Source organism: Ochotona curzoniae, unplaced genomic scaffold (genome assembly GCF_017591425.1).
Source record: "Ochotona curzoniae isolate NIBS_2020 unplaced genomic scaffold, NIBS_Ocur_1.0 contig_2692, whole genome shotgun sequence".
NCBI lineage: Eukaryota > Metazoa > Chordata > Mammalia > Lagomorpha > Ochotonidae > Ochotona > Ochotona curzoniae.
In genome coordinates, this window is record NW_024465556.1 from 972682 (window position 1) to 999334 (window position 26653).

Sequence of the window (26653 nt, forward strand, 5' to 3'; positions counted from 1 at the left end):
ATTAATGAGCTCGGAAGGATAAAGATAAGAAATCTATGAGGAGAGAGAATGTGAGAAGAAGAAAGCAATTTCATGATAGATAATTATTTGAACAAAAGTATGAAAGATTCAAATTTATAATGACTCACTGTTACTTATATGATGATAAACAAACCACAAGTTCAGAGTCTCCTCCCCGTGAGGAAGGAAAAGACAGAAAGCAAGAAAAGTTGAAAAGGGAAAGAAAAGAAGGAAGGAAAGATGGAGGGAGAGAGGGTTGGAAGGTAAGAAAGGATCAGACATTGAATAATACAGATTTGGAAACCTAGCTACCATTTCTTTCCTGGTTTGATAGGCTGTGTTTGGACAATTTCCCCACGTTTAGCTGTTGGTAAGCAATGCTCCTACTGGATACAAAAGGCACTTAAGCCATGTTTCTTACTGAGGAATTAGCAGAAAAGTTTATGGCGTTTGTACATTCAGCTTATATTTATTCAGCAAAGCAAATAATACATCAGTGTTTTCCCAACTGTGCACAGATGTGGAATTAGAAGTTACTGGGGGTGAGTAAATGCCGAAGACAGAGGGCATATAATTTGGATCTTTATTTTCCTTTGTGTGATAAAACATGGGGCCCAAACTACATGTCTCTAACAGTTTACTTCATAAAGTGCTTTCTGGGATCCAAAGAGCTAACATTAAATTATATTTAAATAATGAAGGATTGTAAACTTCAAGAATAAAAAGTAGCCTGCATCTTCTTTATAGAAAGAGCTGAGAGCAGGAAGTGAATGTCACTTGCTATGTGCCTGAGCTCACTGAAACGCAGTGAAAAACCAAGACTCTTTGTGCCCCTTCAGTGAACATACGTGGGCAGGGGCAGAGAGACATTCTTAACAAAGTTGGTGTTTACAACCAAGGCTTAATAGAAGCTCTGAGAGCTTGTCCCTGGGTTAACTATTTAAATTAGCTGGATTACAAAACAGACGAATTCCACAATCAAACCTGTTCCCTATCTCCTCCTGTCTGCTCCTGTGCTTCTGTGTGAGAACTTTGGTGTTCTGGTTTCCAGCTCGACCGTTTGGTAGTCACATTCTTCTATCTCCATTCCATGTCTTCCATTCAAGGCTTTCTCTCTCTAATCATACTCATTCCTTCAGGTGTCTCTTCACAACTGCTTTCATATATTCTTCAGATGGAAAAGAAATACAAATCTATGTCTTAGTTATAATCTCACTTTACCTGACAGTTCAATCACGTCCACTTTGGGTCCAGTGCAATAGCCTATTGGCTAAATCCTCACCTTAGAATCACTGGGATCCCATATGGGTGCTGGTTCATGTCCGGCTGCTCCACCTCCCATTCAGCTACCTGCTTGTGGCCTGGGAAAGTAATAAAAAATGGCCCAAAGCCTTGAGACCCTGCATCTACATGGGAGACCCAGAAGAAGTTTCTGGCTTGGGATGGGCTCGGTTCCAGCCATTTCAGGCACTTAGGAAGTGAATTGGGATGGAAGATGTTTCTCTCTGTAAATTTAACTTTCCAATCAAAATAAATAAACCTTTAAAAAAAATCTACTTTGTTGTATTTTTTAAACTGTTACTATGGCATGCCTCTAAATGAAATCCTTCTTTTTGCTTTCCTCAATTCCTTTTTCATCATTTCAATTCTGGATTGTTCTGTTCAACATTATGAAAGCTAGAAACTTGATTTTGTTACATTCTCTGCTTTCTCTAAACTCTAACATCAATCTTACAAAATCAGGTTCTTCTTTCCAAGATTAGCAAACTGAATCCAACAGACATCAGAAACTGTGCAACTAATCAACTGGGCTTTGTCTCAGAGTTGCAAAGAAGGTACAATGCACACAAGTCAATAAGTGTAATAAAAAGCACCGGCAAAATGAAGAGCAAAAACCATGTTATCGTCTCAACAGACACAAAGAAATCATCAGATAGGATTCAGCATACCTTCAAGATAATTTTCAACCAATTAGGCTTAGACGCAACATACTCTAAATAAGAAATGCTCTCTTCCTCTCTGTCTTTCCTCCTCCCTGTATATCTAACTTACCAATTTAAAGAAATGACCCCGAGTGGTAACCTAGTGGTTAAAGTCTTCACCTTGCATGTTCTGGGATCCCACATGGGCTAAGGTTCTAATCCCAGTAGCTCCACTTCCCATCCAGCTCCCTGCTTGTGGCCTGCGTGGGAGACCCAGAAGAGGCTCCTGGCTTCTGGCTTCAGACTGACACGCACAGTTCCGGCTATTGAGGTCGCTTGGGGAATGAATCATTGGAGGGGTGATCTTCCTCTCTGTCTCTGCTCCTCTCCATATATCTAACTATCCAATTAAAATAATAATAATAATAATAATAATAATAATAATAATAATAATAATAATAACAAATGCTGTACACATGTCCCACACATCAGCAATATTATAATGAATGGAGAGAAGTTGAAAATATTTCCCTTAAGATGTGGAAAAAGACAAAGATGTCCATTTTCAGCAATCTTACTCAACATAGTATTGGAAGTCTTAGCAAGAGCAGTTAGAGAAGGAAAAAAAAAGAGCATTCAAAATCAGAAATGAGAAATTCAAAATATGTGTGGTTACAGATAATTTTAAGAGAAAGAGTATTGTTATAGACAAAGAGAGATATTTTATATCAATTCATCTGAAAGACAAGCCAGTCATTAAGAAAACAATCAATCCAAAATATGTTGGTGACTAATAATAGGATTTCAGACTATATGAGATTTCATGATCTCTTCCAGCTTTGATGGTGCTAGGCACCAGACAACAATACTCCCAAAAGAATGAGACTTGAACCCACTCAGTTCTTTGATAAGAGATCAGAAGGCCTCCTTCTGATGCAACCTCAATAATAATGCCTCACCCTGCCCTGCTCTCCTAACTGCTGCCCTGGTTTTCCGACTGTAACAAGCCGTTGAACCAGAATTTCTTTTTTTCCAAACAATAAAAGCTAGAAAAGTCACTCTTGCCCTTTTTTTTCCTGAAAGCCCTCCTTTCAGAAAGGTCACGCCACATATCTGCAAGGACAGAATGTTGCATAGAAAGGGGAAGAAAAATAGCAACAGACGGGCTATGCTTGCTTTCTCTACCCCGGTCTGTAGTATTACATCATACTTTTTTCTCCAGTCACATTTCTACATAGATGGTCCCTCATCAGTGTAATAATACAAATATGTATGTTTTCTTGGAACTTTAGGAATCCTCATTTTTGAAGGCTCTAATGTCATATAAAACTTAATCAAATAAATTTGCTATACTTGCTTTGCTTAATCTGTTTATTTTTTCTAATAGACTTGTTGGCCACATCTTTCATATTGAATGAGGAAAGATATCCCATCATTCCAGCCCCTGGAGTTTCCGGTCTTCTCCATGGGATATTGGGACACCTGCAAATGAGATCCTGGGACAACTGCCAAAAAACAAAGCCAAGGTAAATTTCTTTTTTTAACCAAAACCATCTTTTGTAGGTCTGTGCCTACACTTTATGGTAAATTTTGTGGGGGTGGGGGTTTATTTCTCCCTTTCTTAACTTTAATAGGAGAAAAGTATGTGAATGAACAAGTTGAAGAAGAGACTCTGTTGATTTTTTTTTTTTAATCAGGGATATGGGGAGAACAGGAATTCTCTTTTCTGATGCTTTGCATCCAAAATATGCTCTTTGTTTTGTTTGTCTCCATTTTTGTTGTTGTTTATTACAAAAAGGAGACTATAGGGCAAGAACACATATGGCTTTAGAGCCTACTATTTGAGCCAACCTCAAAGACTTGGAGTTCATGCTTCTGATCAGACCACAAAATTGGTCTGTATGGCCAACATTTGCCATGTAAAATTTGCTCAAGATCAAAACTGTATAATGTTTGTGTGCATCATCTTACTTTTATACCCTAAGAAGTTGTTTTTGTGAAGAAGTGAGAATTTTGACAGATCATATCTTGAACCCACTCTGAAAAAACTGGAAACTCAAAGGTTAAATAAGTGTCATTCTCTTTGTGGGACCATCCTAAGCTTTCAGGGTAATCTAAAGAAGTTCCATTTGCTATCTTAACTTTTGTTACCTGAGAAAGTTGAGTGCCAGAAAGGTCTGCCCAGTTGTCTGGGACTGGTAACACATCATATTTTTGTGGAAGACCGGAGACACCATCCACAAAACACTAATCTGTAGCACTCATGGCTTCAAGGATGTTTACCTACTTCCATTTGTTTCTGGGTATAATTATTTGGGATCACGGGTGTTGCATCTTTTACCACCTCTGCAGAAATTCCTTTTGATTTCATGTAAAGATTTATTCTGGGTCTGGAGAATTATCTCCTGCTTTTTTTTTTTCATGAAGAGACTTATTAGACGGGCTTACACAAGGGTAAATACATGATAGAAAAGCCTCGTTGTCAATGTCCAAACAGCCAGTTCTTTGATTTGGAAAGATTTATGTAGTTGGAAGAAAATTGAGAACTCTTACTTTAATTGTCCTGTTTGTAATTATGGAAAAATAAAACTAAAAGAGGGAAAATTTTTTAAGAAGCTTCTATAGTCAATTATCCGCTTAATTAGAATAGCAGGTTCTGGAAGCAGTCCAAGCACACACACAGAGAATGGATACACAACTTTGTTATATGTATGCAACAAAATGATACTCCGTGACATATTTGACAGTGTGGGAAAAAATATCACAATTACGATGAGAGAAAACAACTTAGTTCAAAATAATTCATTCCCAAGAATTCCACTTCTGTGAAGATTAACAACAGAGGGACTGAGTCCATAGGAATAGAAATAATACAAGTGGTTATTTGATGGAGAATCTTAATGTAAAATTATAGAAGCAACTCCTAACGTGATAGCGGTACTTGATGTCTTCATTGAAATTGTCAAGATTCATATGATCGTATGATTAAGAGTGGGGCATTTTGCCGAGGTGTTTATAACCTACTTAAGAACAGGAAAGCCGTGTTGCAAAGCAGGTGTGTTCTGGGATTACTAGGGCATAGATCAGCACAACTTATTTGAAGCCATATTACTTACTATATTTACTAGAAGTTCTAAATAACATTCATATCTTATGCCCCAGAAACTAAACTTCATAAATTTATACTAAGAAAATTAATTCCCATCTTGAAGATAGAGGAGAGCAGAGATTTTTTTGTAGAAGATTGGTTATATTCTTATCACTTACATAAAAAAATAAAATGAAAACATTTCAAGGAAAATTCAGTAAACTATAATCTTACAGATAAAACCATTGACTTGATAAAGGCCACGTAATTACCTTAGAACGTATTCATAATATTACATAAAATGGAAGCAGTGGTTTCTGGAAGGAGAACTAGATACAGTGCAATTCCTCACATTACAGAAATCAATGGCTTACAAAATGTAAAGAGTTTGAAAGAGTGGGATTCTGGTCCTTTGACTGCCATGTACACTATTTCAGTACAATTTCTGAAAATTTCTGGCTCCACGAAGGTTCTTATTTTTTAACTCTGCAAAGAAATATAATCTAACTCATTCCTTTTCTGGGGGATTGTGGTAGGTTACCAAAAAAAACAAACCAAAACAAACAAACAAAAAAAACAAATACAGGACTCCCTAATAAAGCAGCAGTTGGCAATATTGATATCCTCTTCCAAGGCAATTCACCTCTTCAAATCAGATAGTTTCAATTGTTTGCTTTAAAATACTTGAGTTGTTAGCAGTTAGATCACAAAAGTAGCTGGTGTTGAAGCACCATTATGTGATTTGTGACAAAGAGGATTTAGAGATTATTCAAAGAATTGAATGACATTAGGTAACCATGATTTCTTAGCACATATAGCCATTGTTAAACTGGGCAAAAATTGATGACATTTTTAGTTGTATTATGCTAATAATCATCATCATCAATGGATATATGAATTGATAGGAAGAGATCTATTCATATCATAAGGAATTATCACTACTGAAATTTTACTTTAATTGCATAATTGTATTCATTAAATGTTCAATAAGTTTATCATTCTTTGACTAATTATATGCTAATAAAAATGAAAATTAGGGCCCGGCGGGCACTATAGCTTAGTGGTTAAGGTCCTTGCCTTGAATGCACCAGGATCCCATATGGGCAACAGTTCTAATCCCTGCAGATCCACTTCCCAACCAGCTCCCAGCTTGTGGCCTGGGAAAGCAGTGGAGGATGGCCCAAAGCTTTGGGACCATGCACCACTTGGGAGACCCAAAAGAAGTTCCTGGCTCCTGGCTTTTGATCAGCTCAGCTCCAGCCGTTGCAGCCACTTGGGGAGTGAATCATCAGACAGAATATCTTTCCATCTGTCTCTCCTCCTCTCTGTACATCTGCCTTTCCAATAATAAATACATAAAAATAAATAAATCTTTTTTTAAAATGAGAATTAATTTAAAAATTAAAATGCAACCTATGGTAGCAGGAAAACAGTGATTTTTTAATGCATGTATACTTTTTGTAGCAAAGAAGAATTTATTCATCAATAAAGCAATAGCAAACAAGGGGATATACTATTTAGGATATATATCTGTGAAAATAGATGAAGCATCAAAGACCATCCAGGCCTGCTGAGGTCTTTGGCCACACCTTCAGGTGGGCGGCACCAGCGTTGCCCGCTCACTTACTAACTGATTAAGCGTCCACCAATGGGGAACATCTTACCTGTAAGTTCCCGCCCAGCAAGGAGGGGTCAGGGAATGCTTAAAATCCCAAGACCCTTCCTCAAACCTTTGGTGTCTCTCTCCCTCGGAGGCAGCCCACCGCCCGGCTTTCTCTTGGGAGGTGCTTTCCCTTCCTCCTCCCTTCCCTGCTCACCTGGTCCCTTTGCAAATAAACTTTTCTGTCTGCAACAGATTCCCGGCTTTTTATTTCTATACTAAGCTGAGGAAAGAACCCACCAGGCTTTTCTGGTAACACATCCATAGAAAAAAAGTGAAATAAGAATATGATCTTATGGATAAAAATTATAAAAGGTATAAAACTTAAGTATATTCAATGTGATATTTTCCCAATGGATAATATTAGATGTCAAGTGACTATTTTATTGAATTTAATACTAATCATAATAATTTTATTTTACATTGTTAATATTTACAAAGTGCCATAAAATAAGTCTTTAGAAACTATTTAAAATTGTAACAAAAATTTCTGTGTCAACTTTAAAATTTGTCAGTAGTTACAGAATTATTGAAAATTTGAACAATAAAATAAAAAATAGTTTTTATTCAGCAGATATATGAGTTAAGATTTGCTTTATAAATTTCTAAAAAAAAGATCTCGGTTCATAAAAACTGCTGGAAGTGTTAGTCCAAATGAAGGATTTGCTAGGTAGTTGTTTACAAATTAGAATGTTTTGGCACCTGACACACTTTTCTTTTTGCAAGGCATGTTCAATCAAAAAAATGATCTGGGCCTTAGAAAAATGTCGATTTTTGTCTTGTCCCTACGTTGGCTTCTTTTAGAAAGCCCTGGCACTCTTCACCTTTTACAAACAGAGACTCACATCACACAACCATAAGTAGTAATGCAGATCAGAACTAGGTGTAAGTTGCTTTTGCTTTTCTTCTTTGTGAGTGAAACACTTAGTGGATTAGAAAAAGTGAGGAGAGTGAGATTAGTCAGTGAATGAAAGCAGCTTCTTATTTAGTAGCAGCTCCAGGCTTACATTTGAGGAGTAAATATCTTTGCATTAGAGGAAGAAAAACTGGGCAGATCAGATAGGACCTTAAAATACATTAAGAGGACAATGGTTCTATGCGGCAAATCTAGAGTAGAAGCAGAAACACAAATTCTTAGGGTTAATTGGAAATAACATGTGCAAGGGAGAAAAGAAAAATGAATAGCAAACATTTAAAGGGTACTATAGTTCACATCTTTACCATAATATGAAGGACAAAGCACTTGTTCTCCAAATTATTATTATTTCAAATGTTTAAATAATAGAAAACAAACCAGAAACTTTTATTTTCCCTCTCCATTTCATTATAAAGTAAAAATATTAGACTTTTATTTTACATTATTAGTGAAGGGAAATAGAAATAAGTTGTATTGAAATGAAATAAAGCAAGTCCTATATTGCAGTCTTGAAATGTTGTTCCATATATTTTCAACCTGAAATGTTAAGCATGCTAAAACGACTAGTCTTTTTTTAAACATAAAGACTGGAGAAAGTTGCTTATTTGTACAAGTAGAAAACAAGGAATTGTTTTATAAAAACAAACCAACAACAACTACTGGATATATGAAATTAATGAGGAAATCTTCACTCTGTCTATGGGAATTTTACGCCATAAATTGAGCTCATCCCCATCTTCCTCCCTTCAGATGCAGAACTGCATTTTAGAGACATAGAGGAGCATGTTACTGACAAAATCATCCGCATTCACGCAAAACATTGTTTTCATCCCTCACTCCCTTGATCTTTTCATTATTGATAATTGTGTGTCTCTCAGAAAATATCAGAAAGGTGCTCACTCATAATTTCCAAAAGCATAGGTCACCAGCTCACCAGTCATTTAATTCACACTACCCTACAGACTTTTCTGCTGCTAAGAAAGAATATTGTGATCTAGGCTGTTGGAATAAGACAATAAAAAGCTTTCTTAAAAAGCTAATGAATTTTAAAAACATGAATCTGAAGTTATTTCTCAAACTCCTACAGGTACAACTGAAAACAAAGGTCCATGAAAATATCTAGTGCTAGATCCTCCTAGGCTCGAATCGTGACACTCGGTCTGTTCTCTAAATGCTAAAGTTTTCCAAAAGGAAAGACTCACCCTGACATACCTAGAAAACTCTAATATGACTTTACCACTTGGGGTAGTCACATTGTGCTCCTGCTATCTCTCGCTTCACGTGGTAGAGTAAAAACGCAATACCCCTCACCAGTATTCACCAAAGATTTCCCACGTCTCACTGACATTAGAACAATAGCTATTACCGGATCTCTTAAGTTTCTGAGTGATTGTCGTCAAGACCTTGTAGCTTCAGCTTGAGTCCAAGCTCTTCCAGAGACAGCTGTCAGTGGAACATGCTCTGTTTTAAACAGCTCAGAAGATGTCGCAATCAAGAGTTTCTCAACTGGAGGCCAATTAATCATGGCTTAAAATATGTCAAGTGCCGTGGGGGCAGTCTCGTTAGGCGAGTTCTCAGCCAATGACGGGAAAGACAGTGTTAATGGAACCTTCAGTCCTGGTCCTGCCAAGTCAGCCCTTGAGTTCTGTGCCTCGAGGTCAGAGGGATTGGAAGCCTTTCAGCAAAGTATAGACACTCCCTCCAGAAAATAGAAATGTGAACCCAGTCGTATAGGTTAAAAAAAGTTTCTAGTGCCCCCACTCAGTTCCAGCTGTCACTTTCCCAGTTATTGTTTTGACCTTTCTTTCTTCTATCTTGTTTTGTAGACTGAGTTTTAAAACATCAGGAAATGTAGGAAATTTTGTATTCAATCACACCTCTTCTACACAAATGGTCTCCTTCAAATCCACCAGAGAACTAAAGATGAAAATCCAGGCTCTTTATAGTTCTTCAATCTCTCTCTCTCTTTCTCTTTCTCTCTCTCTCTCTCTCTCTCTCTCTCACACACACACACACACACACACACAGACACACAGACACACACACACACACACACACACACACACACACACACACACACACACACAGTCAACTTCTACATCCGCAATCAGTGCAGGTTTAATACTAGAAAAATCATGAGGAATCTTGGCACTGAATACATTTCTATCTGTACTAGGGAATCGTAAGGAAAAATAACAAAGTTGTAGATCTGATTTGACAAATTGAAGCCAGGCTTTTAAAGTGATTCTTAAATTTCAATTTTCCACGTATACAAGTCCTCTGAAGGAGACTATCCCTGAACGGATTGTTGAAATTGCGACATTGGTTCAGATGATATGTACACACTCAGATCGCAGAAGAGAAATGACTGCAAACTCACCTCTATGAAAACTTGCTTCTAAGGTAGACAGTCAGAACTTAGTGGCATGAGGTCGATTTAAGCATATTTTAAAAGAAATATTTACTTATTTTTATTTGAAAGATTTACAGAGGGAAGCAGAGAGATCTGCCATCCACTGGTTCAGTTGGCTGGCTGAATGAACCTTCTGACGCTGGGAGGCGGAAGCCTCTTCTGAGTTTCCCATGTGGGTGGAAGATGGATGGGAAGTGGAGCAGCTGGGACTTGAACACCTGTCCATATGGGAGCCTGTACTTGTGGGCAAAGGAGGCCATGGCAATGGCCCCTAACTTAAACTTCTTTAAGTATCTTTAAGTTGTAGGTATTTGAAGACTAAGCCAGCAGAAGGATCTCTCTCTATTTCTTTCTTCCTCTCTTCCTCTCTCCCCACCTTGTCAGTCTGCCTTTAAAAAATATAAATTTTTAGATAAAATAAACAGGGAAAAAGCAATGTGCAAGAAAATCGGAAAATTCTGTGTAGAGAAAATTTAAACAAATTAAAATAATGCTTGAAGACAGTGTATAATTAGAACAATACTTTGATAAAAGATAATTTAGCAGTGCACTCATAGGAAACCCTATATGCTGTGTTCTTAGATTATTGAAGCACATTAGCTTTACAGATATTTCCAGATGAAATGAAAAACTTCATTGTGGAATGTAAATCATCAACCTAAACTCCAGAAGTAATAGAACACTTGAACTGATCTTAGAAGAAATGTGGAGGGCAATTAAAGATTTCTTCATGAAGAAAGCATTAGACCTGAAGAACTTATAAATTTAGAATTTTATCAGACTATCAGGGAAGAGAATTCCTTTGCTACACAAATGCAGAGCATAAAACAAATGACATTTTCCTAATGCTTCTGATAAGCCAGAATGATATTAAAAGTTTTTGAAATGCTGAAGTTAGTTACAAGCCCTGCTTACATGTAAATATTTATATACTAATATTTGCATGTTAATACTAAATAAAGTATTAGAAAGTAGGGTGCATTCTGACATTGCAAAGGTAGAATGATGCAACAGTCTTTTACAATAAAAACATACTTTAAAATTGGAACTTAACATAATAAAGGCTTGACTAAGATTTGTTCAAGAAGAATGGATTATTTCCCATCTGGTATTATAAAGATTAATTAAACATTTGGAACTAAATTAAGCTTTACCATATTTTAAATATTAAAAGAAATTCCCAGAGAATTAAAGATTCAAATATCAAGTGAATCAACGTAAAATTTTTTGAAAGTGGGTAAATTAAAAAAAAATTTAAAACATATCGATGACCGGATCCTGTGTAATAGCCTAGCAGCACCAGGATCCCACAAGGGTGCAGGTTCTAATCCCAGCAGCCCTGCTTCCCATCCAGCCTCCTGCTTGTAACCTAGCAAAGCAGTAGAGGATGGCCCAGAGCCTTGGGACCCTGCACCCACATGGGAGACCCAGAAAGAGGCTCTGGGCTCCTGGCCATCCTCCTGTGGGACTAAAAGCAGAATTCATGGTAATGAATCATTAATAGATGAAGGAATGCAAGATTTCAATATTTCTGTGTTTTTACAAATGCCAGGGAGCTTCAAAAGCAATTAATTTATCTGATGTTTTAAAATTTTATTTATGTAAAAACATCCAAAATCCGCATTACTTCAAATTACAAATTTAGGAGCATGGTGGTGCTTTTACTTTGAGAAGTAAGAATTAGGGTTGGCTTTGCTCCATTTCCTATCCAGCTGCCTGCTAATGATGTGGAAAAAGAAGCAGCAGATGGCGCCTACAACCCACGTGGGACATCAGGTGAAACCCTTGTTCCTGACTCCCACAGGCGACCATTTCAGCCATCTGGATACTAAGCCATCTGATAAAAGAGTTCTTTCTCTCCTTTGCCCCATTCTCCCCTCCCGCCATCATTGTCTCTCTATAACTCTTTCAAAGAAATAAATATATCTTTAAAAAATAGTTGAAATTAACGGGAAGTTTACAGCAGAACTTAGGTTAGAACTGACTTCTTGTACCATGTTCATGTTACTATGTTACAGTTTCAACCACAAGTCGTGAAGAATACTCTGTGTATATAAGTGCATGCATATAAAATTGTACCTGTAAAATTGTGAAAGCTGCATTGGAAAACATTCAGTAACATAAGTGAATTTAGGCATTTTCTTGACTGAGATTTTCACTTGTAAGGTGATTGGGATGTACAAGCTTTAAGAATGTCTTTGTCAACAGGGAAACTGGGTGTTGGTAATAAGAACCAAGTATTCTAAAATGTGTGCCTCAAACACAGCAATGAGCTGATGACTCGGGGCATCGGAACTTATGAGCAACTTAGTGTGCACAAAAGCATCTCTTGAGGGCAGCAAGAATAACCAGTTCTTTCCTTCTCGCCTTCTCATTTGGGCTACATAGTACAGAGAGCCCCATTCTTAACTGAACTTAACATCAACTGACTGTTGATGAATTATACCTGCAAAGTAATGCTATTTTTTAAACAAATTAAATTTGAATATTATTTATTAGAAAGTATTATTTATTTGCCCAGGCTGGGCAAAGCAGGAAGCTGGACTCAGGAGTGTTAACAGCATGCAAACCAGCACTCTGTCACGGGACGTGGCTGTCTTCACTGCTCAGCCAAATACCTGCCCCAGAAACATGGTGTGACAAAAGCAGATCACAATCACCTACTTTTGGTAACAAGGATGTAAAGGTTGTAGCTAAAGTACGCAACGTACAATATAGCTTCCGATCATTTATGGGTTATTAATTTGGTGACTTAAAATATTGGTCCATTTACGGATTGGAGTCGCTGAAACCCTGGTCGCACTGTTTTCCGTGAAACTGTAAATACATATTCATGGTTTCTCAACTTGGTAAATCGATATAATATTGCTAATTTTGAATTATTTTTTCTGGCTATCATCCCACCAAGTCATAAGCAAAGTACTAATTTTTCCATCCCCTCCGCATATAAAGTTCTCTAAGGCCTAATTCTTGGTGTTTTTCATTTTTAGATAGTCTTTTTTTTTCTTTCATTTTTTAAGTTTAATGACTTAACATACTTAGTGGACAAAGACGTGCATTGATTTTTAGCTAAGTGTCCCTGGTTAGAAGAAAAACACGAGCAGTCTCCAAATCTAACCTGCCCTCTAGTGGCAAGTCTGGGTGCTGCCATAGTTTCTAAGGCTTAAAATAAAATGGTTGTGGGGTTATTTTAAATAACAGAACTCCCTCCACCCCAAAGCATTATTTATTACATAGCCTACTCTGAATATTTATTGAATTTGCTTCATAAAAGTTCAATATTAGAACTGTAAGACCACAACACTGCAGGATTTGAGCCAATTGTAATATAACCACAAAGCATATTTCCTTATTAGTGGCATAGATTTCTAGATGTTTTGGTAATCTGAAATATCTAAATATTGTCTGGTCACTTGAGACTCAGGTTTGATTTTGAAAGATTATTACAACCGATAGAGGAAAGTATTTTTTAAGATTTATTTATTTTTGTTGCAAAGTCAGATATACAGAGAGGAGGAGAGACAGAGAGGAAGATCATCCGTCTGATGATTCACTCCCCAAGTGAGTGCAACAGCCGGTGCTGCGCCGATCCGAAGCTGGGAACCAGGAACTTCTTCTGGGTCTCCCACATGGGTGCAGGGTCCCAAATTTTTGGGCCGTCCTCGACTGCTTTCCCAGGCCACAAGCAGGGAGCTGGATGGGAAGTGGAGCTGCCAGGATTAGAACCGGCGCCTATATGGGATCCCGGCGCGCTCAAGGTGAGGACTTGAGCCACTAGACCGTGCTGCCAGGCCCCAGAGGAAAGTTTTAATCAGTGAAAAATATAAATGATAATAGATGATAGATGGATAGACAGACACTCGTACACAATCTTTATACAGTGCCTGGCGTCTGAACTCCAACCAATGCATCCTTTAGCTGTGAACTAAAGTGTCATTAACAACAGTATTATTTGTGAAACTTCTGTTTTAATTATTAAGATAATATCAAAGGTAGGGTACAAAGGACTATAGATAAAACCTACCACATTGTAATATGTGAGGATTGTCTCTATTAAGAGATATTGTAGTTACTTATAATTTGGAATTGTTTTTGATTTTGAGGCATAACCAAATGAAAGCAAGTCATTGTGCCAAGGAACACAGTCTGTTTAGCTGACTCAACATTATGACTCTCCAAGTAGGGATTCCTAACTAACAACATGGGTACCAGCTAGGAAGTTATTCAGAAAGCCAGTTCAGACTCACACCTGACCTGCTGAATCAGCAACACTGAGTTTTGCCTTCAGCAGTTTGTGTTAGAGCAGTAACAGTAAGATGATGTCAACAGGCTATCTCCCAGGGAGCTGCTTTGCTTCTCAGATCAGTTTTTGTTTTCCAGTAACTTTCCGTGAATGCTTACTCAGAAAGCAGCCATGTAATACAAAGGTGGGATCCTTCTCCAGGGTAGAGAACAGGTTTACTCCTGACTATTCTAATAAGTTAAAAAAAAAAAAGATGGGGTCATAGCTGTGGCACTGTGCATAAAGCTGTCACCTAAAACATCAGGATCCTACATGTGCACCGGTTTGAGAAGTTAGTGGGAATGGCTCTGGATCCTGCAGTTAGTTGCCAGCGTGGTGGCAATAATTGCAGAGTAGTTTACTTGCGTTTCATGTTTTGTGGTCAAAGCCCAAAAAGGTGAGAGGGCAGAGCCAGGGCAGTTACAGTAGGTACGTGCTTTATTACCCAACTTCCTGAATCCAGCTTGAGGTTACCTGTGGCTTCCCAACCTACCCTGGCTTTCCTTTCCTTGGGAAGTGAAAGTGAGATGACCTCATTTCAGTTAAATCTCAATTGGCTTTTTTGGTTTTTTTTCCCTGGGGTTAGCCATACAAAGAGCAAATAATAGCATCACTGTACTGATGGAGAGACTGAGTGTTCTGCCAGTACAAAGTGATTTAGTCAGAATGAAGCATGCCTAGGTGGAGTTAATATTCAGTCCCAGACTGGAAATGGAATATAGTGCTTGCAAGAAAAGTTTCACCTCCCTAGCAATAGGTTCTTTTTGGTGTTTCTAGATAACTTTCCAACTAAAAGAAATCAAAGTTCCTTATATTGGAAAAAAAAAATGAAAATGACCAGAGTTTTGTTCATGCAATATATTTCTAAAGTCAGAATTACAGACAGAAGTAAAAGATGTAACACATTACAGATCACTGTGTAGGAGAGAAGAATTTCAGGAAAATAAGGGGATGATTCTTAAAATCCAGAACTACTTATTATCTTTATCCATCATAGAAATCATTTCATTGTAGACTTCTTGAGGAGCATTCATTGCCCAGATAAAATCCAAGTGGTTATAAGGAAGGATCTCCTTGTGGTAAATCAGATTAGAGAGTTTCGGAAGCAAAAGGTCAACATCTTCAGGATCAGCCAACAAGTCTTGGCCGCCACTCCACACTGCAGTTGGCACGTTCATGGCTGTCACATTGTAGTAGGGAGGTGTGGGCTAAAAAGTATGAATAGGAAAAAATGTGAATTTCAGTAACCATGCTAGTAGGAGTTATTCTTTGATAGAAGGTGTGATGTTCCCTAACTCAGTTTGGTAAGCAGATTCTAACACTGTCCAGAGAAAGCCACTTTTGTCCACACAGGAAGGTGGATGCAATATGTTTTAGACTTAAATGTTTCTCAATTTTGATAGGCCTACCCAATCACCTGAGGATGCTATTCAAACAAAATAAGGATTCAGTACATTGGGGTAGTACCTGGCTATTCTGCATTTGTGATATTTTTGGCTGTTGATGTCATGTCCCAAACTACCCTATGAACAGCAAAGCTTTAGATAGCAATTCTTATAAGCTAAAAATTGGAATTTCAATTCAAGCTCCACAAAGTGGATTTGATTAATTTAAAGCTGTAATAAGTTTTATTTTTCTACGCAAACATTCTGAAGTGTGAACTCAAAAAGTAGTGAATTGTTTCTTTTGGCTTTGACTTAAAATAAACTTACTAGTAAAATCAGAAGATAGATCTGTCAGTTTAATTATTGAGCAATATTTGTTGAAAGCTTGTCTGATGTTGCTAAATGTTGTTTCTATGATTAGGAATCTTATCATAAACCCATTATTCCTCTTTCTGGAGAATCACCGTTAACACACGGATTTAAGGAGATTTATAAACAAGGGAGGAGAAAATCACTTCTAAAGGTCCTACCATCCAGATAATTGTTAGAATTTTTTAAGATTAGACTTTCAAGAATACTAATCCCACACGCTAAGCTTCCGTTTTGTACCTCCATGTAATAGTTTGCCATAGCAAAACATTTTCTGTCACATTTTAAAAAATATTTTAATACTTCCTGTTCCGTTTCCTCATATGAAGAAAGTCTTGGTGGTTGGGTCTTCCAAGGTCTCACTTGAGTGTCAAAGCTAATGCTCCCACTTAGAGGGAGGCTGAAACAAAGCTTTCTGGGCAAGGATTGGAGAAGGATTTGAGAAGGTATTTTCAAAAGAAATTTGGTCACATAGTGTTCTGAAAATCTCTTTAAAGACATCAGTAAGGTATTATAAAGGAGAAATAAGATCTCTGCACAAAGGATGTTGTTATGAAGACAAATTCCTTCCAACTTATGAGTCATAAAAAAGATGAAAGTTTGTAGAGTTGTTCAAGCATTACTTGGAGAAGAAAATAAAATTAGTAGTGGGTGAAAAGGAAGAAGATAGTATTTAAAAATAATGTCACTCGGATCCTTCTCTGGTCTGAATTTAGTCTCTTAAAAGGTGAAAGTTTACCTGGTTTCTTGAGTCCGGTAGAGAGATGAATAGAGTATTGCCCAAATTCATAGTGGCAGTTAACAGGATGAGCTGCAATGCTTAAGCATTTGGTGCCACAAGTATAAGGATTGCTTAACGTGCACCTGTTATTCCACAAGGCATCTGTCTGCTGCAAAATATTTCCAGCCTGCCCATGATGCAAACCCATGGTCTTTTCTTATTAAAAGAAATAGAGCAATGTGTCCCAGGAAAACCACTCCTCTGGCTGTCATTAGTGAACAGTGGTGTTTAACAAAACCCATGTCATGAACAGTTCAAATGACCAGTTTGCTGTACCAGTTAATGGCACTTCATACAGGAGGGAACAGTGTTCTGGGGGACTGGGATACTGGGGTGCTCTGTGTATTGGCGGTAGGTTGGTGATAACTTCTCACACAGGAAGGGTTTTTGGAGGGCAGCTTGAATCAGCAGCATGGCTTGGGTCCCATGAGAAAAGGAGCCTTCAACATTTCTTTACAAAACCTATACATAGGTATCATCATTGTCACATTTAACTTTCTGTTTTTCAAATCTAATGTCAACTTTATGTGCCTTACCTGATTGAAGTGTTCTATGTTCAGGACTGGGTTTCCCCAGTTATAAGCTTGAAAATTCCCAGATTTAACAGCCTAATGCAAAAACAACAACAAACAAAACCGCACAAACAGATTGAAATTCTCCTTATTAGATGAAAAATAAAACCAAACATTCCCATGTAGTTTGTTTTTAATTTAAGCAATTATTGGAAAATATTTTTCCCATTGTAAAATTTTTTTATTAAGCTTTTAGAATAAAGCATTTCTGCACATTTAAATGCAGCTCTGACTTAAACAATTTTTCCTCCATATCAGGTCATAAAAATCATCCATTCCTTTGCTATCAAAGCACTGATTTCCGTAACATTTACATGAATTGATTGTTTTTTTATGTAGCAGTCTTATGCCAAAGTCATTACCTGCCAGGAGTATTTGGTAGAGCATTTTAAGAATATGCTTTAGATAAATGCAAAGTGCTTAGGTCTCAGGAACAGGTTTAACAGGATTCGAGAAACGGTACCTGGGTCCAGTGGAGCATGTTCTGCACAGACGTTCCCGCTGGATTGTGTGCTACATACACGTCCAAGCGACTCTGGAAGCCACACACACAAATACATGTATGTACTTAGCTTCTCAAAAAATGCTGAGACCTAGGTTTCCTGATCCAGATTTAGGGGAAGGATATGAACAGTATAGCTGTATGTCACTGTAAAATTTCCAACGTACAGCTATATCTGTCATCTTCATTTTTAGCCACCCAATGATCACTCATCTCTATTTTATTAAAATGGAAAGTAGAGCTTAAGGTAGGCCGGAGAAGCCCAGTGTCCCACATTGAAGAGAGCAGAGTCAGAGTGTAAGTCTCTGAAATTCTTAAAATGTTAGTCTTCTGTACTTAGCACAATAGTCCAGCAAATTAAGTATTCTCACATTGCAAAGTCACAGAAATCTAATATATAGAAATTTATATATATATGAGTGTATATATTTTCAATTTTGTCCTCCTGCCAAGGGCCTTAATCCACCCTGCTTAGATCCCAGGTGGTAAACGTAAGCACCCTTTTGGGATTACACAGATTGATTCTTGGTGGGCTTCAGTGCCCCTGCATGAATGACCATGGACAAACCAACACATCAGTTCTTTTCGTAGGGAATTGGAACCGCTCTCCATATGATTTTCATGCAGAAAACATCTCTAATTCCCTATGGTTCTTGTGCCTCTAGTTTACTGTCATTTTCCCATAAAGCTCTCTCTCATTATGCAATACTGCTTTTTCTTCATACGATAAGGCCGATTTGTTCAACTTCCTCTACAAAATGACAAACATATCCAGACTCGTGGGGGACTTTTTTTTTTCACGGGGGGAACCAAAGAGTTTCTTCCTTCATAAAATATCCAGAGATAGTTACTATTGAGGGAAAAAACTGAAACCAGGAGCTTTATCTGTGTTTTCACCAGTGTTTGTAGATCTATACCTTCATTCCAACGCACTTGATTTTCTAAGGTATTCGAGAGCTTGTGACTAAACTGAGTTGTTGGACAGGGACAGTTGAAGATATGTAATAGTCACTTTTATTCTACGTGTTTTACATATATTGCCTCACTTGACTTTCACAATAAACCAAATGTTTTTGTGGATGAGGAAACTAAGATCAAAAGTTTTAAATAATTTACAAAGGTATGGTTTGGATTTAGGCTGACCTTAACTATGTACCAACCTCAACTAAATGCTAAATGACTGAAAATTTAAATTAAAAATAATTGAATACGGTTTTAGAAAAGCAATTTCTCTGAAATGTGCTTTTTGAAATTTATGGGAATGACAATCAGCATTTTGAATGCTTACAAGACTATTTGTTCAATGCCTAGTCTTTAAGTTTTTTCGCAAAAAAAGATCAAATACATGTTGCGTCCTTTCCTTCATAGAATTTAAATGTCACAGCAATTAGTTAACAGCTCACAAGGAAATCATGAGTCGGCTTTGTTTTTTTTCTGTCTGCTCTTAATTTAGCTCAGGGACAATGGAAGGGAGAGAGATGAAGAACAAAATTGAGAGCCGTGGCATGATTTTTTTCACACTCGCTCAGGTATCATAGACAGTTCCAGAGCTACTCCTAGATGTCACAAAATACTACTTCCACACATGATTGCTATTTTATAAAGTATTATTTCAATCAACAGCTGTTTGGAATATTCAGAAATGCAAATACAAACCATGTTCAAATTTTTGCTGTCAAAGCCACAAATGATAAATAAGGCGTTGCTGCAGATGGCATTCAGCGTCTCACGGGTACACACTTGCGTGGCGAGAAATTTGTCAAAGAAATTTTGTGGGAAGAATATTTTATCACCAAATATAGCCTGCAAAATACAAGCATCATTAGGTGGATTGCAGAATTCAGGCTTCAGAAATGATTCGTTCATTTTTCTAATGGGCTTCTGCAGATGCGATCAGGCTAGTGGTATTTTCTTATTCCTACATGCTGTTTCTTATTGAATCTCAGATTGAACTTTTGAAATACACAGAGCGGAGAGCAGTGTTGGGTGGGCACTGTCACCCTGCGAGCTGGACTGTCCACCACTGTCACCCTGCTAGCTGGACTGTCCACCGCGAGACAGTGTATGACACAGAGTTATCACCTCTCTTATGCCCATTATGGAATACATTGATAAAACCTGGCAGACTGCCACAGTTATGAGACATGCAATTTCAATCTTGAATTCTGAAAAGATCAGGGTGGAACATGTTGGTCTGAGCCATATTTTTAGCAGAATCTTTAGGGAAGCAGCTGGATTTAGTTGCTTAAGGATTAAAAAGATTTGCTACAAATGGTTTGGAGGAAAGGAGATATTTTATTATCTCCATTACACATATAAGGAAACATGAATTAATCAGTTGGTATCTTACACTAAGTAGAACTAAATCATGTAATCTGTAATCATGTGAATCATGTGATTCATGTAAGTCTGTAATCCCAAACCAAGTCTCTGCCTTGAGTTTGAATGCTTTTTGCCTTTTTCGTGCACTCTCTGAATTTCCTATTCAAAAATCTGGGTATAACGTGTACTGGATCAATTTACCAATAAAAACAAAACTAATCACAGAATTTTAGTCTTCAAAGAAAAGTTTTAAGTCAAGTTTGACTATAAGTACAGTCTCCTAGGCTTCAGATATATATTAACACAATGTGAAAAGAAATAGATAATTTAAAAGGGCAATAGTAATATTGTACTTTATACTGACTGGTTTTCCTCCAGGGTAGTGGTGTGTGTGTGTGTGTGTGTGTGCACATGCATGCATCTGCACTTGTGCATGGTGCTTTCAGTGATTGGAATCAGTGTACTAAGCATCAGAAAAAAAAAACAAAAGATATTTGGAGCAAGTGTTCAGCCCAGTTAGTTAGGAAACCTGAATCTCTATTGGAGCGCCGTGTGGTTTGAATCTTTTCTCCAACTCCTGACTCCAGATTCCTGCCAGTGAAGAGCTTGGGAGGCAGCAGTGATGACTGAAGGAACCTGGTTCCTGCCATCTGCCGTGGAGGCTGGGATTGGTTACCTACTTCTACCTGGTCCAGCTTCTGTAGGAATTTGGAGAGTGAGCCAACTGATGGGAGCATTCTCCTCTATCACCCACAATCTCTCAAACAAATAAGTAAGTAATAAATACATTTTTGAAAATATTGATCATTTTCTGCCAGCATGTCTATAGGATGAAACACTTAATACTTGTGGTTTTGAGATGAGTCCCTGTCACTGTCCCATGAAATCCCCATTGCAAGCGGAAGGAGCTTCTAGGGAAGGCAGGAGCGTTTGATGAGAAGCCTCAAGCCATTGGCTCACACAGCCATGCATTTCTTTTTTTCTCTGTCTCCCCTTCCCTTTCCATTTTTTTCCTTTTCTATTTCTAGTTTCTATAGCCCTCCTAGGTTAAGCTGCTTAATTAACAGTTTTGCTTTGTTTTTATTCCTGATCCCTTACACCAGTAGTGAAATTTCAACTGACAGTTATGAAATGTGAGCAAATGAAATAAAATATGAAGAAGCAAGACATTCATAAGCACAGCTAGTCTGCAGAAAGCTAGTCAAGAACAAACAAATGGGGCTCTCACAGATGGTACAGGGGATTTGATGAAGGTCATTGTTATTAAATTCATATATTGGTGAACAGAACCATTTTTTATGGTCTACCAGTTGTTCTATTGTCCTTCTGTGAATTTGAACTTATGAGCAACTAGATGTCTTATATTTAATGAAAGAGCGTCACATACCTTGAACATGGTTGGAGAAACGTATTTAAGTTTGTTTATAAGGCTCTTTGTGTACTTCACAGTGGCAACTGGAGCTAATGCATAAAAAGTTTTGATTCTTTCAGCCAGCTTGGGAATTGTAGAAAAAGCAATGAAACCTGAAATAAACAAGGAATCATTTAAAGGGAAAAAAACTCATATACATGTGTGTGTATGCTTGTGTGTGCAGGCACTTTTCTGTTTGCATGTGTGTGATATTATAAAAGCATGCATTGTGGCATTTTCACATGTATTTCACATGTATGATATTATCTTGGATCTACTGAGAGTGACATTTGACATAACCTGAAAATTTATGACTTTTCTTTGGTAACTGTAATCAGATTTGAGTATATTTATTTGATTTTTGATAATTTTTTTGTGTGAAACACAGCCAGAACTTAAATTTATAATAAGCTATTTAAAATTACTTTTTTCTGACCTTAGAAAATATACCACATTTTGGATAATAATGATCATAAGATATAGATTGTGACAAATGAAAATTCATTGTCATTTCATCACAATTAGATTATTAATACTTAACGTAAGTAGAATATGGAGTAGAAATTTTAGAAGTAGAAGTTTAAATTAAAACCAAACTGTATTTAAATTATGATTCTGTTGTTTATTAACCTTTTGATTTTGGATTAGTTATCAAATCTTAAAGAGCTTCTATTTCCTGCCTGAATTTTGGAGTTAGTAATGAGTACTACATTAGTTTTCTTTCTTTGTTTCTTGCTTTCTTCTTCTTCTTTTTTTTTTTTAACAACTTAAGGTGGCAAATCATGTAAAGAATTTACCATGATACCTTAAAAAAGCAGATATTTGATAGGTTAGTAACTAAGAAAATTCAAACATATATACCCAGTAAACACAGAGCGTTTGTCTGGAACTAATTGTTTATATGGGCAGTAATGTATTAGCAGACTAGGATAGCACCAAAATGTTAATAAGTTGGACTGTCTATAGTCAAACTACATAGAACAAGATGTTTCATTATTAGTAGTGACAAATCGATGAGTCTCAAAAATGACTTGAAGAAAAAACAAACAAAACCTTCCAGATAGGCTTGCATCTAGGCTCACTGGGTTAAACTAAGCAGTATGTGGTGCTTGCGTCCCTTAGAGGTGCTGGTTCTTGTCCCAGCTGCTCCACTTCTGTTCCTACTCCCTGCTAATGGCCTGGAAAAGGAGCAGAGCCTGGCCTAAGTGCTTCAGGCACTGCCATTCCGTTTACCAGAGGTAAAGCCCTGTGGATCCTGGCTTTGGCCTGGCCCAGCCATGACTGCTATGGCCGTCTGGGCAGTTAGGGAGTGACCAAGTGGATGAAGGATCTCTCTCTCTTTCTTTGTCCTGTGTAATTCTGCATTTCAAGTAAATAAGTACATACATACATACATCTTTAAAAAAAGAAGAAGAAACATGCTGACCCTGACCATGGATGGATCACTGCCACAGTCACAGCTGACATCATTACTGCATCCATGTCGCCATCATGTTCAGCATGGGTTATTGAACGAGTTCTCTAAGAGAGTCTGTATGCTCTCCTTTCCTTATTATTCAGCAACTAGAGGGATTCCATGACAAATGACTCAACTCCTCCATTCTAAATCCGTGTGGTTTCCTTCTGTACCCTGTGAAAGCAGATAGCCCTGCAGTACCAAAGAGTCCTGTGCAGTGTGCCCTCCTCAGCTTCTGTAATTAATACTCTCTCTCCTGCCCTCTCTTGGACTCATCCACATGGCTTTTTAGCATGCTAGGTATGCTCCAGCTTCAGATACTGTAAACTTTGTCTTCTCTCTTCCTGGTACTTCAGTCGGCGAGGCATATACACGCCCCATTCCCTCACCTCCTTCATCCCTTACTATCTAAAATCACAGCAGCCCTCGAGCAACCCCTGCTACTCTTCTTTGATTGGTTTTCTGTCCATAACATTGCCATTACCTATTATATTATATCTTTTACTTTATTTTTGTTATTTTCTTTGACTCGTCACACTAGAACGTAAATCACATGGATATTTTAATCTATCATATTTATTGCTATATATTTTGGACGCATCAAAGGCTCTCTATCGATGTGTTTGGGCAAACAGAATAAATTTAATATAGGAAATATATACTGCTGACAAGGGGTAAGAACACCTTAGTTGACATCTGAACCACATTATTGGTAACAACCCATATTAACTAGTACAAATTATTCGCCCATCAATACAAAACCAGTAAAACACATTTTCCCTGTGTCATTGGATTGCTGTAGACATTATCTTGTAGAATGAATGGAAAACAATGTGTCTACCTGTATGTCTGCCATAACCACTAGGAAGTGATCCACAATGGTTAAGCTATGGAGCCATCACCTATACTTACCAATGGTGGTGCCCTGGGAGTGACCCACGTAATACAGCTTTTCCTGTCCAGTTTTCTCAACAATGAAGTCGATTGTGGCTGGAAGATCGAATTTAGCCATTTCATCAAAGCTGCAAGAAAATAAAAGGCAGAGTAAAGTGGAACTCATTTCCTTAAAATCGTTTCTAAAAATTCAACATAATTCTAAATAAAGCCCCCTTTGAGATGTAGAAATGTAGATGCACTTTCTCTAAACGTTACTACTTAAGGACCATTAGTGAGTGATGAATGCCCTTTGGGATGGTTTCTTATAAACAACTGACATCATTTCTGAAGCTCAGCATTACAGCCGCAATTTAATCCAAACAAGGTATAAGGTAAAAATGATTTCTATCCCTGAAATGAAATGTCACATTTAATAAGCATTTATATGCCACATTCTGGGGCTGTTTAATACGAATTTTGCTCTTTTTTTCTTATTTTTCACAAATAAGCAAGAGTGGCTTTTTTAAAAAAATGAAAATGAATTATACAGCTCTCCAGTTTGAAACTTTTCAGTGGCTTCTCATTGCTTCTAGAATTTCCTCCAAGCATCACAGAGCACTCCCGGATTTGGGTCTGGCTAAATATCCTTCTTATCCTTCTACATTATCCCCTCTCGTTCTTCATTACACTCAAGATGCATAAATTTCCTCTCAGCTCCTGGAACTCTGAAACATTTTTGTGCGTCAACCAAAATCTCTTCTGTTCTACATCCCCATCACTACTTCCCAGAATAAGGCACAAGGTGCCCAGCAACAGGAGGTAGAATAAAAACGGCTTTCTTGGGATGGATGTTTGACCAAGAGATTAAGATGCTGTGTGGAATATTCACAACCAGCATTAAAAGATCTGGGTTCAAACCCAGATTCCACCTCTAGTTCACTTAAAAGTATGTATGTTGAGAGGCATCAGTGATTGCTCAAGGAGTTAGACCCCCTGCCACACACCTGGGAAGCACAGACTGAGTTGCTGACTCTCTGCTTTGGCCTTGTCCAACCCCTACTGCTGCAGACACTTGGGGAGTGAACCCACACATGGAGGCATTCTCTCTATTTATCTTGTTTATCTCTCTCTCTCCCCCCTTCCCACCTTCCTCCTCAAAAATAAAGACTTCCTTCTCCTGCTGAGGGTGTGATTGGTTTAAATGGCACCAGGTTGGAAGAAGGTGGATGACCAAGCTTTACAGCTCAATATTTGTTAATTGTCCATTTCAAATTAATCCCCTTCTTTACCTGAAAGCCCAAAATTCAACGGTGTCTGGTGAATAGTATATATTTCTTCTGGACCAAGTGTTTCCTCGGCTGTTCCCCAGCCACACATCATAGCCAGAATCTGCCAGAATAAAGGCCAAGCTGTTGTTGGGCAGGTTGGCGATCCAGTTTGAGGCTGAGGCAAGCAAGCCGTGCTGCAACAGTACAACAGGTCTCTGGCCTACAAAAGAAAATTGGTTCAAAACCTCATAAACGTGTTTCTTGTTTTAAGGTTGACATGAACTCAGAAGCAGGCTTTCATGTGACTAGAATTAAACACATCTGATTGAGTTGAACATTTTCACAATACTGTCTTAACTGTGCTAATGATTTTTCAGCTTATTGCTATCTCAGATGCCCAAACCTACAACCTACAATCTTGCAGTTTATATATATTCAATGTGGTGTATGCCAATTGTACTTTGGTAAATGATTGATAAACATAGCCAAAAAAATTTCAGCGTGATGTTATTAAAGTAGGCCATGAATAGAAAAGTCATGGGTAGCCTTTATTTTTCTTGAAATTCAAAATATTTCTATAATGAGAAAAAGAAATTCTTGTTGTATATCACAAACATCCTTTATCTATTTAGGAAATGAGCTTCAAAGTGCTCACCTATCCGTTCCATTGGAACATGGGCGCTGGCTACCACCTCCTGACACTCCAGGATTCAGGTAAGTTATGCGTTCTGTGAATAGCTTCTCTTAACTAGATTAGGTGCCTTCAGCAGTACAACTTGTATGGTTGTAGTATTGAGCTTATCATACATTATTATTGTTTTATATATCTTATTGACTTGATGATGTTCTCTTTGAAGACTGAAGGGATGACTTAGTTGTTGCATTTATAGAATAAGCAAATCTTATTCATTCTTTAGTAAGAAGTGAAAGGAGGGAATGAAACGATGGAGGAGTCAGCGAGGAAGGAGAGGGAAATTAGAAAGAAGGAAGATGAAAGAGTAAAAAGGAAAGAGAGGGAAAGGAGGAAGAGAAGCTTATACCTCTATTTCCTGAATTTTTCTTCCCATAAGGAATTCTGTTGACCTCAAGAATGTATCCGTCTTCAGTCACAACATCATATTTTTCACTTGGGTATCCCCAGTAGGAAATCATCTGGCTCTAGGCGAGAAAAAACCACAGCTTTGTTTTAGTTCCCCTTTTGAATCCATGTAATGGTATATTGATAATTATTTTTAATTCGTCACATAAAAGTTTAAATTCATCACAAGTCTGAATCATGGTACTATGTCTTAGTTTAAGAGATTTTGTTTTCCCCAGTAACTTACAATATTCATATGCACTTCAGGGCTTGTAGGTTCTAATTTTCCAAAGAGGCCATGTGTAACTCCCAGCACAGATAGCAATGTGGTCACTGGTAAAAGCACCCACAT

The 26653-nt window shown here is 37.6% G+C and overlaps 1 protein-coding gene and 1 long non-coding RNA gene across 3 annotated transcripts; one reads left to right on the plus strand and one right to left on the minus strand.

Moving 5' to 3' along the window:
- The first annotated feature begins 3357 nt into the window (after positions 1-3357).
- On the plus strand, positions 3358-25920 carry LOC121153315. The gene is made up of 3 exons (XR_005883380.1): positions 3358-3448; positions 20800-20984; positions 25856-25920. It is a non-coding gene; the product is annotated as an uncharacterized LOC121153315 (long non-coding RNA).
- On the minus strand, positions 15253-26653 carry LIPF (lipase F, gastric type). 2 transcript variants are annotated; one of them, XM_040975763.1, is made up of 9 exons: positions 26549-26653; positions 26264-26381; positions 25245-25344; positions 23992-24101; positions 21600-21736; positions 19547-19693; positions 17852-17923; positions 17353-17424; positions 15253-15489 (listed from the first exon to the last, which is right to left on the minus strand). In XM_040975763.1, the coding sequence occupies exons 1-9, from the start codon at positions 26651-26653 to the stop codon at positions 15253-15255; spliced, it is 1098 nt and encodes a 365-aa protein (XP_040831697.1). The 2 variants fall into 2 exon arrangements, with proteins under 2 accessions (XP_040831697.1, XP_040831696.1); XM_040975762.1 differs by having other exon boundaries at positions 25245-25443.